The sequence below is a fragment of the Pleurodeles waltl genome, chromosome 1_2, assembly GCF_031143425.1.
Source record: "Pleurodeles waltl isolate 20211129_DDA chromosome 1_2, aPleWal1.hap1.20221129, whole genome shotgun sequence".
Taxonomy (NCBI): Eukaryota; Metazoa; Chordata; class Amphibia; order Caudata; family Salamandridae; genus Pleurodeles; species Pleurodeles waltl.
In genome coordinates, this window is record NC_090437.1 from 781,156,097 (window position 1) to 781,168,751 (window position 12,655).

The window sequence follows — 12,655 nt, forward strand, 5'->3', positions numbered from 1 at the left end:
CACTTTATGCCTTTCAGTGCTATTTGTGCTAAAATCTTCAGAATTGAATATCTTCACTTATACTGATTGGATTTTTTGTTGTTTTGGTCCTGTTTTCAGTCTTAAGACTGACTCTAGTTTTATAAACTTGTGCATGATTCTTTTGTGGTGTGTTTCACTGTGTTCTGTTTGAATAGTTGAACAATTCCTTTACACATCGCCTTTTAGTTAAGCTTGACTGCTCTGTGCCAAACTACCTGGGGGTTAAGCACAGGCATTTGCTTTTGACTTCATCCTGACAAGTATTGTGGTTTCTGCTTGAATAGGTTTTGGGTGTGACTTCATCCTGAGAAGAATTGTGGTTGCTGCTTGAGAAGGGTTTCGCCCCACCCACCCACAAACCAGTATCCCAATTTCTTAGACTAGCTTTAGATTCATTGTTTTCTGTGCAGAATGTTCAATATTTACTTGAAATATTTCTCATCTTTCCTGGTATGAGTTCCTATAAGAAACTAGTCCTTGAAACTTTGTCCTGGGGGCGTGGTTTGGCAGCTGATGCAAATGGCCTCCTGAGCAGGGAGCTCTGTGCGCCGGGTCGGATCGGTGGCCACGGAGGGGTTACCATCAAACATCAGGAGCCCCCCCTGCTGCCCTGGAGCACACGCATGGCGTCAGGTTAACAATCGATGGCCTTTGTACGGGCGGCAGCTGGACTGGCCGCCGGGATGCCACAGCCTGCTGAGGCCTAATGCGGTACGTTGAGCCGCTGCCTCTATTTCCCTCAAGGGAGGAGGGCCCCCGAGGGTGAACCGGGCAGCCGGGAGAGTTTCTCCCTGGTTGTGCGGGAAGACCTGGGATTTGATCCCAATTCTGGAACCTGGGCGTCTTGGACGAGTGTGGCGAGAGGAGATCACCCCCCCTGCTTTTGGAAGGCAGGAGGGTCGATGCCCCGTACTACTGGGGCGCACCAAGGCATTGTTGGAGGCCTCGCAGGCGCCCTGAGGGAGACGTACGGTGGAGAGGGACCACAAAGGATAGCGCACGTTGCCCTGGGGCCTTTCCAAGCTTGAAGGACCTTGGCCACCTGAGAGCAGAGCTCCCCCCTGCTTCTTGGGAGGTCTGAGAGTTCGGGAAGAGAGCTGGTGGAAACTGCACCCGATTGCTCCGTGCACCCCAAGCCGGAGCAGACGCTGGACCCACAGGACCTGGCAAGAGGGAGCTTGCCACAGAGAAGCGTCAGATATCCTCGGCGAGGTATCGTGGAGGGTAGGGGGTCCAGCTGACTGGCTGCTTTGGAGCTGTGACCAGGGCTCCAGGGGGGCATTCCCCCCGAGGCTCTCATTGTCCGCTCCTCTCGTCGTTGATGACGCCACCCTTTCGACCTCTTCCTTCTCACCCCAGTCCAGGCATGGAACATTCACCCGGGTCCAGAGATAGCACAAGCTGATTCCTGGAGATCTCCGAGGGGGGTCTGCCTCCACCCCGGGTTGATGGATGCCACTGGGGAGAGCTCAGTCTTTTGTTTTGGACTACCCTAGCAGCCGTGAGACCCCATCACCGCAAGTAACATCTCTCTTGGGGTCTAGTTTGCCTTGCTGAACTCTCACGGAGGTTATAGTTCTAGGGACCCTGACGGTTGCAACGTAGACATCATTTCCCTCACTGCAGAAACGAGGTCCCGCAGGCATGAATACATTCGGCAATCCCTCCAGGAACCCTCACCCCCCCCTCCGGGGTAATGCCAAATGGGAAATCTTCAGGCAAGCACTCCCGTAAACTACTTTTCTCCACGGCCATTGCGTAACCGAAAGTAATGGCGGCACTGGCAGCCCCTCCTTGTCCCACGGCCTTGCCAGCTGACATTTTACAGGAGATTACAGCAGTGGGGCATCGCCTGGAGGCAATGGACTTAAAGATATGGGATCTGTCTGTGCCCTCCACCTCCATACGGGCTGGTATAGCCGGTTTTTGAGAGACAGTCACTGACCTGGACCAATGCCTCATGACTGTGGAGGGTCATGTTGCGGCGCTGCCGGACCAGGACACTGAGCTGCGGCTTCTACGCGCAAATGTCACAGATTTGGAGGACAGCAGCCGCAGAGACAATGTTCACTTTTTTGGGCATTCCAAAACACAAAGAAAGCTCTGACATCAAAACTTTTCTCAAAAACCTTCTACCTGCACTTACTGGCCTGGATTTTTCACCACCATTGGAGTTCCAAAGAGCACACAGGATTGGCCCTATGCATAAAGCGACCTCTGGACGACCCCTTCCCATTATCGCATGCTTTCTGCGTCACGATCAGGCTCGCTAGGTTATTTCCACAGCCAGATCTCAAGGCCCGTACTCCCTGGAGGGTTACGAGATCACGGTGGCAGCGGACTTTTCCAAGATAACAAATGAGAAGAGAAGGCGTTCTTAGCCCTCCAACTGCAACTCAGGAACCTCAACGTTAAATTTGGTCTTTTCGAGCCTGCTCGTATGTGGATAACATACAATGGAAAATCCAGAAACTTCACGGAACCCATGGACCTTAGCTCCTTCCTGGATGGCCTCGCTCAACACCCTATGGACTATGCCACAACACACCCAGATCCTGACACCCTCTCACGTGGAGATCCTTCCTCTGCTTCTCCCTCTGTGTCCCAGCATCATCGTTCTGCCACGCAGAAGAGGGGCAGAGTCTATGACCGCTCTCCTAAATTGCAGGAGGGCAGGGATCATGCGCTCCAAGCGGTGATTGCCCACACTCAGGACCAAGGCAGGGACAAATCCGGATCTCCTTTAAAGCCAGCACTAGAGGAACATCCTGTAAGGCTGAACTCGATAACACTCAGAGGACTTTCTACCATGCAACCGACGACAGACAACCCCGAATTGGACAGCTAAGTGTTATCCTAGCCTATTTCTATTATTGTCTTTCCCTCTATGGGGGAGGGCAGGGGTGGGGACAGCGCTGTACCCCTGTTTTTGTGTTGTTGCTAGTGTTACTCATACCCATTCATGGGCTTGTCTCATTGTCAGCTTCTCTAGAAGCACTCTATCGTACTGGGGATCTCCTCATGGTTGGGAACGCCGAACATAAAACATGATTAATAGATTTATCCTAGTCTATTCACCTCTGTTTCAAGTTGCAATTTATCCAGGTTTGTTTGCTCGTCAATAGCACTATTTGTACTGTACAACTCATCCTGCCCACACCTCGTGCCCTATCCCTAGCTGCGGGACGTGATCTGGCCCACAGACGCCCTCAGTATCTTCTGCAGTGCCCTCTCCCCTCGTGCCACTTTTTCCATCTACCCTGTAGGTTCGCACCCACTGTAGACTGTCACTGGACTTAGCCTCAAGGTAAACTCTGACATCCTGCCCACATCGGACACCTGTGGGGTTTGCCTTCCTCCCCCCCATCCACCCTCCTTCGCTTGCGTTCTGGAGAGATGCTCTTATGGCATGTGCAGTGAGGTCCCTACCTCTAATCCGATCTCTCCCTGGCTTACCCTGTTCCTTTATGGCGCTCCCTCTGCTGTGCTGTTCGTGCACTTCTCCACCCGTGGTTGTGGGGCCCCCGACCCGCTTCCTTAGTATTCTTGTCAGGGCCTCCTGCGGACATCCCCGTAATGCCCCAGAGATGTCAAGCTGGTGGCGTCAGCCTGGCTATGGTATAGTATGGTACCCACCCTGTCTCCCTGCTTCGATAGGCTTTGCTATACGGTCACCTGTCTTGGTTGTCGGCCGGGTTGTGGTCTCCTTCCCCATCCTACTCCGGTAATACTCCAGGCCGCATCCTGTTGTGGTAGAATGTTAATAATAGAATGTGAGGGACCTCATCTCTAGTACTGATGTCATGTTTGACATCAGATTAGAGTGTTGGAGATTGAGGTTCTGAGGGAGCTGTTGGAGAGCTGGATGTCCTGTGTCGTCTCCTCTGCCGTGGATAAGATACTCCTATTAAAGAACCTACATCCTGAAATCTCAGTTTCATCCTCTTTATTACACCTCTCCTGCCACGTGCTCTATATTTTTAATTTTTCATTCCCTTATGTACCACCTGGCGTTAAAATGTGGGCGGGTGCTTCTGGGTGGTTCGACTGGGTTACATACATCTTTATTCCTCCCCCTCCCACCTCCCCCGGGGCCCACACGGTGCGCGTATCTTACAGGTTCCAACCCACAGTGTAATAGAGCTCCCAGTGGCGAGGTATTGCCTCGCTTACTGTAGTTTTAGCTTCTCATCCCTCCCTTTCCATCTTCTTAGTCCACCTCTTTCTCTCTCCCCTTCTACTCATATACGGCTGCACGTATCTCCCTACCTCTCACATGAACGTTATTTCTCTCTCTCTCTTTCTCTATCCCTCCCTCTATTCTTTCCATCTTCTCTGCTTTTTCGATCCTCTCCTACTTCTTGACCGAGGGTTCCCCCTACAGCTCCCCCCCCACCCATCTGTTCTCCTTTAGTACATAACAGCTTGGAGCTTTGCTGCCCCTACTCTACCCCCCCACTAGTTGTATCAACGCACAAGAGCTCCCCCGCTTCTCCTCGATGCAGACTCAACTGAGCCCAATGACGGGATCGGTGACCCCACTGACGGTCCTCTCTTGGAACGTACATGGCATGACGCATTACATCAAGCGACAAAAAGTCCTATCTTATCTTAGGTCTAATAGAACTGACATCGCTGTATTGCAGGAAACACACCTCTCCCCATCGGAATCTGAGAAACTCTGCAGAGACTGGGTAGGCAAAGTGCTTTTCAGCAGAGCACCGTCCGTGCATAGTGAAGCGCAGGGCTCAGGGTGGAAATGTGGAGTTTCGATACTCCTTAGTCGGTCACTGCAGTTCGGGCTTCTTAAGACATGGTGTGACCCGGAAGGGTGTTATTTCCTCGCCAAGCTTGTCCTGGGCTCTTCCACAGTTTGTGTTGGCACTATCTATGCTCCCATGGACTCCAAACGCCCTTTTTTCTCTCTCTTAACTGCCTACTAACAGAGATCGGCGCCTCCCAATACCTCCTGGGTGGGGACTGGAACCTGGTACAGGACGCCATTCTGGATAGATCAGGGGGTCTTGACGCGGGCAATAATGCCGATCGGGCCCTCCTAGGAGATGTCTTATCGGACCATGGCCTGCTAGACCACTGGCGTCTTTCCCATCCATCTGACCGAGAATACACCTTTGTTTCTGCAGTCCATGGGACTCAATCTAGACTAGATTACTTCCTTGTCTCTCATCGGCTATTGCAGACGATTAGAATGTCTGACATCCTACCGGCCGCACTGTCAGATTACTCCCCGGTACTACTGGCCCTGGAACTGGGCTGGCCTCAATCAGTCGTAAACTTTGGCATCTCCAAACCTCCAGATACCGCACCCCGAGGGGAAAGGAACAGCTCAGATTCCACGTCGCCACATACCTCCAGGACAATAAAGGTCCGGTCTCTTCGCCTCCGTTACTGTGGGGGGTGGCAAATGCAACAATTAGAGACCAGCTCATGAGCGATGCAGCCATCTCCAATGCCCAACGACGCTACCAACAGACGGAATTGGAAGATTGCATAGCTCAGACCACTTGTGAATACACCCTAACCCCCTCTCTATCCACCTGCCGCCGCCTAGAACGAGCCAAAATGGAGCTCAATTTCCTTTATACATCTTGTGCGGAATACACCTTACAGCGACTGAGAGGTTGCCACTGTGAGCACGGAGAGAAAGCAGGCTGCCTGCTTGCCGCCCCACTCCGTCACAGGGGGCAGCATTAGCCATACCGGCCTTACAAAGTGCCAACGGCACGCTTATTACGCATCCTCAGGCAACAGCAGATGAGTTTGGTCGTTTTTATCAAACCCTCTACACCCGGGAAATAACTGAGGACACAGACCGATTGGCCGTCTTTCTTGAGAAGGCGAGCATACCATGTCTCTCGGCGGAGGGCAGAGCTCTTTTGGAGGGTGACATCAGCAAGGAAGAAATACAGCAAGCGATAGTTAATCTCCCGTACCATAAAGCGCCCGGCAGGATGGGTATCCAACGGAATTCTACAAATGGACAGGGGCGGATACAGTAGATGCCTTGTATGAGGTATTCCATGGGGCTGACCAGAAAGGATCTTTACACCCCCACTCCAACAAAGCCTCCATCATAGTCTTGCCCAAGCCAGGTAAGGATCCTCTTCTTTGCGGTAGTTACCGTCCCATATCCCTCCTCAATGGAGATGTCAAGATCTTGGCAGGGAGCTTGGCATCCCACCTAAAAGAAGGTCATTCCATCCCTAGTTCATCACACCCAAGTTGGTTTCGTACCTGGACGTTCTTCGAGGAACCACTTGCGTACACTATTACATGCCATCTGGACGGCCCGGGACTCACGTGAGGAAGCCCTTGCCCTCTCATTAGATGCCGAAAAGGCGTTTGATCGAATAGAGTGGTGGTACCTTTTCAAAATACTGAAATGGTTCGGTTTGTGGACTAGCTTTATTAATAAGGTGTGTTTGCTGTATGACTCCCTGACGGCTCAGATCAACTGTGGCAGGTTTCTATCAGACACCTTCCGTGTTAACAGGGGGACCCGTCAGGGCTGCCCTCTATCCCCATTATTATTTCTGTTGGCCTTCGATCCCCTAGCGGAAACAATTTGCAGGTCCAGTCTCATTTCCGGAATATCGGTCCCCTGAGGCTGTTCCACCATATATCTCGAAGCTGATGATAACTTACTTACCCTTACTGACCTGACCAAAACCCTACCGGCTCTCAGAACCATCCTATCAGAATTTGAACAGGCTATCGGATCAATTGGGATAAGAGTGAGGCGTTACCGCTATCCACAGTAACAGTAGGTGCGTCAGTTCAGGGATTCTCCATCAAATGGAAACAGACACGTCTTCATTACCTGGACATTGATATCAACAGGGGTCTGGAAAGAATGGTGGCTGACAACCTGGATCCACTGCTAGCCAGTATGAAACAAGACTTTGAAAAGTGGGCACACCTAGGCCTCTCTATGTGGGGCAGGGTGCAGGCAGTACGTATGGTGACTTTACCGCAATTTCTATACGTCCTGGGCATGCTTCCTTTGTGAATACCCTTGTCTCTTCTTCGAGAGATAGATTGTTGCATTCGGGCCTTTGTCTGGGGGTCCATGCGTCCGCGGTTACCTAGAGTCGCGTTGCTTGCCAGGCGCGAATGTGGGGGTCTGGGTCTCCCCTCAGTGGAACACTATACCCTGGCATTGCATTCCTCGCAGTTGGTCTTTCTACTCCCAGGAGGGAGGGATCCACCACTTTGGCTTGAGGTGGAACGGCTACTTTCGCGCTCCCCCTCAGGAATCCATGTGCTCTATAATGCAGGAACGTCACTGCACAATTCCACCAATCCTATGATTAGAGCCACGCAAAATGCATGGCGGCAGGCACACTGCGTAATGAATGTGGACCCCCAGATACATGACAGGGCACCAATATGGGGCAACAGAAGCTTCCTGAAAGGGGAAAGACTATTCTGTGTGATGAGTGGTGTTGGAAAGGTCTCATGAGATTGGACCAGCTTCTGATAGGGGGCAGATTGAAGTCGTTTGCGGAACTCAGAGAGGAATTCAATATGCCGGCACATCATTCATGGCATTTTATATAGCTCAGGCACTGTCTGGTGAGGCGCCTGGGGAGCCTCCCTGGGTGACTCCCCCAATCCCCGATACTCCACTATCTGGAGACCTGGGGTCATATACGGGAAGCTTTATCAGGTCTGCAGGCACTGATGAACCAGCAACTTTTTTCCCTCCCTCTCCTTATTTCCCTCAAAAATAAGCAGGCACGTCTACAGATTGAATACGAAATGGAGGGCTGGGCAGAATTAATTGAGGCCAGAGATCGCGGAGCTCGGGAAGCCCGTCTGAAATGTAGACTTTTCAAGACATTACACGAGTGGTATTTGACCCACTAGAAAGTGCGTGCTGCAGGATTGCTGTCTCATGTCTCCTGCTGGAGATGCCCCCACAACCGCTGTGATTTGCTACATATCTTACATGACTGCCCAATCATTCAACCTTTCTGGCGATCAGTCGGGGGCACCCTTAGAGAAATGCTCCCCTTGCCAACTTCTCCCACCCGCTCTTTTACTACTGCATGATACTGGAGGCCTAGGCGACCTTTCCCGGCTGTAACACCGTTTATTACACACAGCACTGGCCACAGCCAAAGTTTGTATCCTTAGACACTGGCGCGCAGAAACTGCCCCCTCCCATGGGGAATGGATTACTGGAATGTATCAAGCCGCCTCTCATGAACGACTCATATACGGTTTACAAGATAAAACGGACTTGTTCCTACAAACTTGGACCCCTTTTCTGTTAGGGCCAGTGGGCTGAGTATCCACCGCAGGTGCTGCGATTCGCAATGACCAAATGGGGACACGCGTACCCGGGAATCACATACTCACGTTCCAGCATGCTAACACTCACTTCCGCTTCGCTCCAGTTCCAGATGAGCACAGATATACGTTCCCGCCTGCTCTCATCTTGATTCCTTCAAGAGCAAGCTGCCCCCTTCCTCCCAAGTTCCCCCCTCCTTCCTCCACTTCTTCGTCTTCTCCATTACGTCCCCTACTCACACTACTCCTGCTTACCCTCCCTAACTGTGCCCACTACACCCCACCTTCCATTCTCCCTAATCATCCCCCCTCAGTCACTACCACTACCACCTACATCTACACTACCATCATTTATCTCCCTACCTTCACGCTCATTTTCGTTCTTCCCTTTCTACTCACTTCCACTTTTGACTCTATTAACTCTGTTTTCATAATCACTTATACCCCATAGAAATACTCCTGTTTATCCGTACCCCCATTCTGTTTACACTCTTCTCTCTTCAGACACGCCCCTTGCTACACTGAGACCTAATCCATGCTATTACCCATAAGCATCATACTCTCCTCCATGCTATGCTATATGCAATATGCTATCCCTTTTCTGTCCACTCCCCCTTTATGTCCTCTCCTGCACCCCTCCCTCCCCCTCTCTTAGGTACGAATATCCTCCATCTCGATTGGTTGTCCGGACTATACCTTCCTACCACCAGCTCATGTCTACCGACTGGAGGGCTTACAGGGTTGCTCCCTAAACTGACCTGATCATTCACATGAGACACCCTCATGCTCTCTACTCCCCGCCCTCTCATATTCACCCTAGGCTAGGGATAGGGGTGTTTCGTGAAATTTGGAGGAGAGACAGCTAATGATGGCATGTTCAATTTTCTAGGACCTCCTATGCCTATGCTCATTGAAGGGGTTTAGGTAAGGACAGAGGAGGCATCTTGTACTATGATCATTTTCTTTGTCTATTTTATTTTAGTTGCAGTTTAGTGATATGGACATGTACCTGTTGTACTCTGATAATTTTGGATACTGTTTTATGTCAAAGTGACTTTCTTTTCTTTTAAGCTTGAAATATCCTGCACTGTTCTGCTGGACTGTATGATGTGCGAAGTACTAATGTCTCATATGACTGTTCTATGTATGATATTGTTGATTCTGACTAATAACAATAAAAAAAAAATGCAACACAAAAAAAAAATGCGGAACAGCACAGGCAGACTTTGCACATCTTACATGCAACTGTGAGAAGATTAAAACATATTTGGAGGGAATCTTTGTCACATTATCTCTTATACTTGAATATCTGCTATATTCAGACCCTATGATGGCCCTACTGGATACAGCAAACCACTGCCCATGGGCCTGAGGAGACATGCAACCATTATGCTACTTTTGGCTAAATGGCTGGTGATGCTCTATTGCAGTAGTAGTACACTTCTTACTATAACTGCTTGGTTCCAAGTTATGTCTTATTCCGTAGTGAACTGTACGCCTCCTTACAGCTGATAACCTCTTGGCCCAAAGATATAAGGTAGCCACTTTGAGACTACTCAGACCTGCTCTGACTCAAATACCCTTGCACCATCTCACCCTTCTCCCGGTTGACCTTACTACAGGCTCACCAGGTTAACTTTTTCATATCGAAACCCATGTCATCAGTCCCACAGTGCCACACATAATTTCCTTTTGGACGTTCAACTCCCCCTTAGTTGATATTAAATTTACCTCTCTCATTATCTTTCCTCAATCCATCTGGCCTCTCCTCCTCAAGCATTCTCCTTTATTGATCTGATCATCTATGTATCCAACAGATGTAGAATGTCAGATGGCTAAGATACTCTTGTGGCTTGTTATTATTCATGCAAATACTTCTATTAAATAAAGCTTTAAAAAAAGGGAAAAAAAACCAAAAAACTTTGTCCTGATTCTGTGAAAACTGCTCAGATAAGCAATGTTTTTACTATCTTTTTAAAATACTGGCCCCATTTTTCTGTCTGATTTGCAATGTTATTTATTTTTCAATGTTTAATTAACTTTTTATGTAGTTGTTTATACGGTAAACAGAACACCATTTTTAAAGACAACAAATATTTTTAGATGTGCTTTATCATATCGTTTCATTTAATTTAAAATAAACATCACTTTGAAACCAATGCACATTGATGCAGGTAGATACAACTACTGCCTAGAGGAAGTGGTTGGGAAACACTAAAAGCACAAAATAAAATGTCTCAAAAGGAACTCCTTCGAATGGTCTCACTGTTCATTGGAGCACACATCTGTAAACAACTTCCTGCACCTCTAAAAAATCTACACCCATACATTTAAATGGAAGATTAAGAAAACAAACTCCAATGTCTACCAAAATGTCAGCTTTTTAAAATTAGGAGGTATTAAGCTACATAGAAGATGGGCAGTCTGAGAGAGAATATGTGGAAAGGGGTTGCTTGACTCTCTTTCTCTTTCACAATCTCTCTCTTTAGCTTTTTTTTTGCTCGTTAAAAGACATATTATGTCTCACATGAGTAAACCCTTTAATTCTCATGCATTCATTTTAAACAGTTGGTTTTATACCTGACTTAACATCTCAATTCTCATTTACATAAGTCTGCTTCACAGGAAAAGCTTTAAACTCACACTCTGTTCAAACAAAATGGTGTTCAGTAGTGCCTTGCTTTTGTCTTGAATACTGAATGGTAGCACTCTAGCTGTTCATTAGAGCTCTGTTGCGAAGTTACAGTAGAATACAGGAAAGTCAAATGATAAACTGCTGCTTGTGTTGGAAATGCATGTTGCATTCAACATATCAGGCTTTTTTCTGATACTGATTAGAAAGATATTTGGGAATTAATAGAAAATGTGTCCACATTTTAGCTATAATTTTAGTTAGAACACTAACCATAATTTGTATGGCACAATTAAACCATTCATTCTGTCCATTTACTGCTATGTCCTTAATTCTAGTGCTCTGATTCCAGCAACATGACATTTTGGGGTGACTCACTTTATCATGAATATTGATGCAAATTAGCACTCTAGTAGTTCTTTAGGACCCTGAAGTGAAGCTGTGTTAGAACACAGAGGAATCAGCTGAAAGGCTGTTGCAAGTAAATTTTTTACTCAGCATGTAATTTTTTCTCACATGGCTGAGGAAGATATTTGTGACGTTATAGAAAATGTGTCCTCATTTTAGCTTCTGAAGCACCTTCCAAAATTTTAATGAGAAGGAGTCAACTATTTCCTCTCAAACATGGTTCATCAAATCCTATCAGAAAATCAACATTTTTCACAGGTTTAAATCAAATTAGTATGATACCACAAACAAATGCTTTATATTGTGACTGAAAGCTGCCATCATTCTTTCTACATGTTCTTTTGTTGTCCCCTCAAATCTAGGAATTCACTACCATGCATTTCAACGGGACAAAAAATGGCAGCGCTTTAAGACTAAAAAAAAATCAACAGGTGCACTTGGTGCACTTCTTGTAATTTTCCACCTAAATTGTTCCAGAAAAACACATCATTTAGCAAGCAAGTTTCTTATTTTTACCCCAAATGTATGCTTACATAAATAAGAATACAATAAACACATACATAAAAAAAATACAATTAAATATCTCTAAAGGTGACCTGCTATTATTTAATAGATTTCTCATGACACCTGTTAAAAGAAGATTTTTCATTTGGCTAATGGACAACAACAATTCATACATACTGTCATTGTGTCTTTTATTAACACATTAGGCATGCAAGATTTCAACTACCTCAGCAGTAACTGTTTTGAGATAACTGTGGAACTTAGTTGTGAGAAATTTCCTCCGGAAGAAGCCCTTAAAAGCTACTGGGATGACAATAAAAACTCACTTATCAATTACTTGGAGCAGGTAAGATAAAAATGTACACAGTTGTTTTAGATTTGTAAAATGTACACCATTAACTGTACTTCTGAAACTGTGTTGTTGGAATAAAATACTATGCTATATGAAGGCTTTCATGTCTTCAAGTAACTGATCCTAAAATCACAGAGTCTGACCTGATAGTTGCAATTCTGTCTTAATCAAAGTGCATGTTTTGCATACTAGCACCAGTACTAAATTCGGCACATGTTCTTTTAGATTGTTTCATAGCATGCTACATTGACTACCACCCTAATGCATTATTCTCCAAAGTCTGTTTACCTGATACTATTAAAGTTTTTATATATCCTGCATACTATATATTTGTAGGTATTGACTTTGTGCTTTATGCATTGTTACTGCAACAAAATGTTGCAGACCGTCCACTTAGACACAATTACAACTGCTTCAATATT

The 12,655-nt window shown here is 47.1% G+C and overlaps 1 protein-coding gene across 1 annotated transcript in view; it reads left to right on the forward strand.

Annotated features, from left to right (window-relative positions):
* The window catches only part of CPE (carboxypeptidase E), a 292,738-nt gene that overhangs the window by 187,510 nt on the left and 92,573 nt on the right, over positions 1–12,655 (forward strand). The window contains exon 6 of the mRNA XM_069243945.1: positions 12,088–12,227. Coding sequence (XP_069100046.1) covers positions 12,088–12,227 — 140 coding nt within the window. The remainder of the gene's footprint in view (positions 1–12,087; positions 12,228–12,655) is intronic.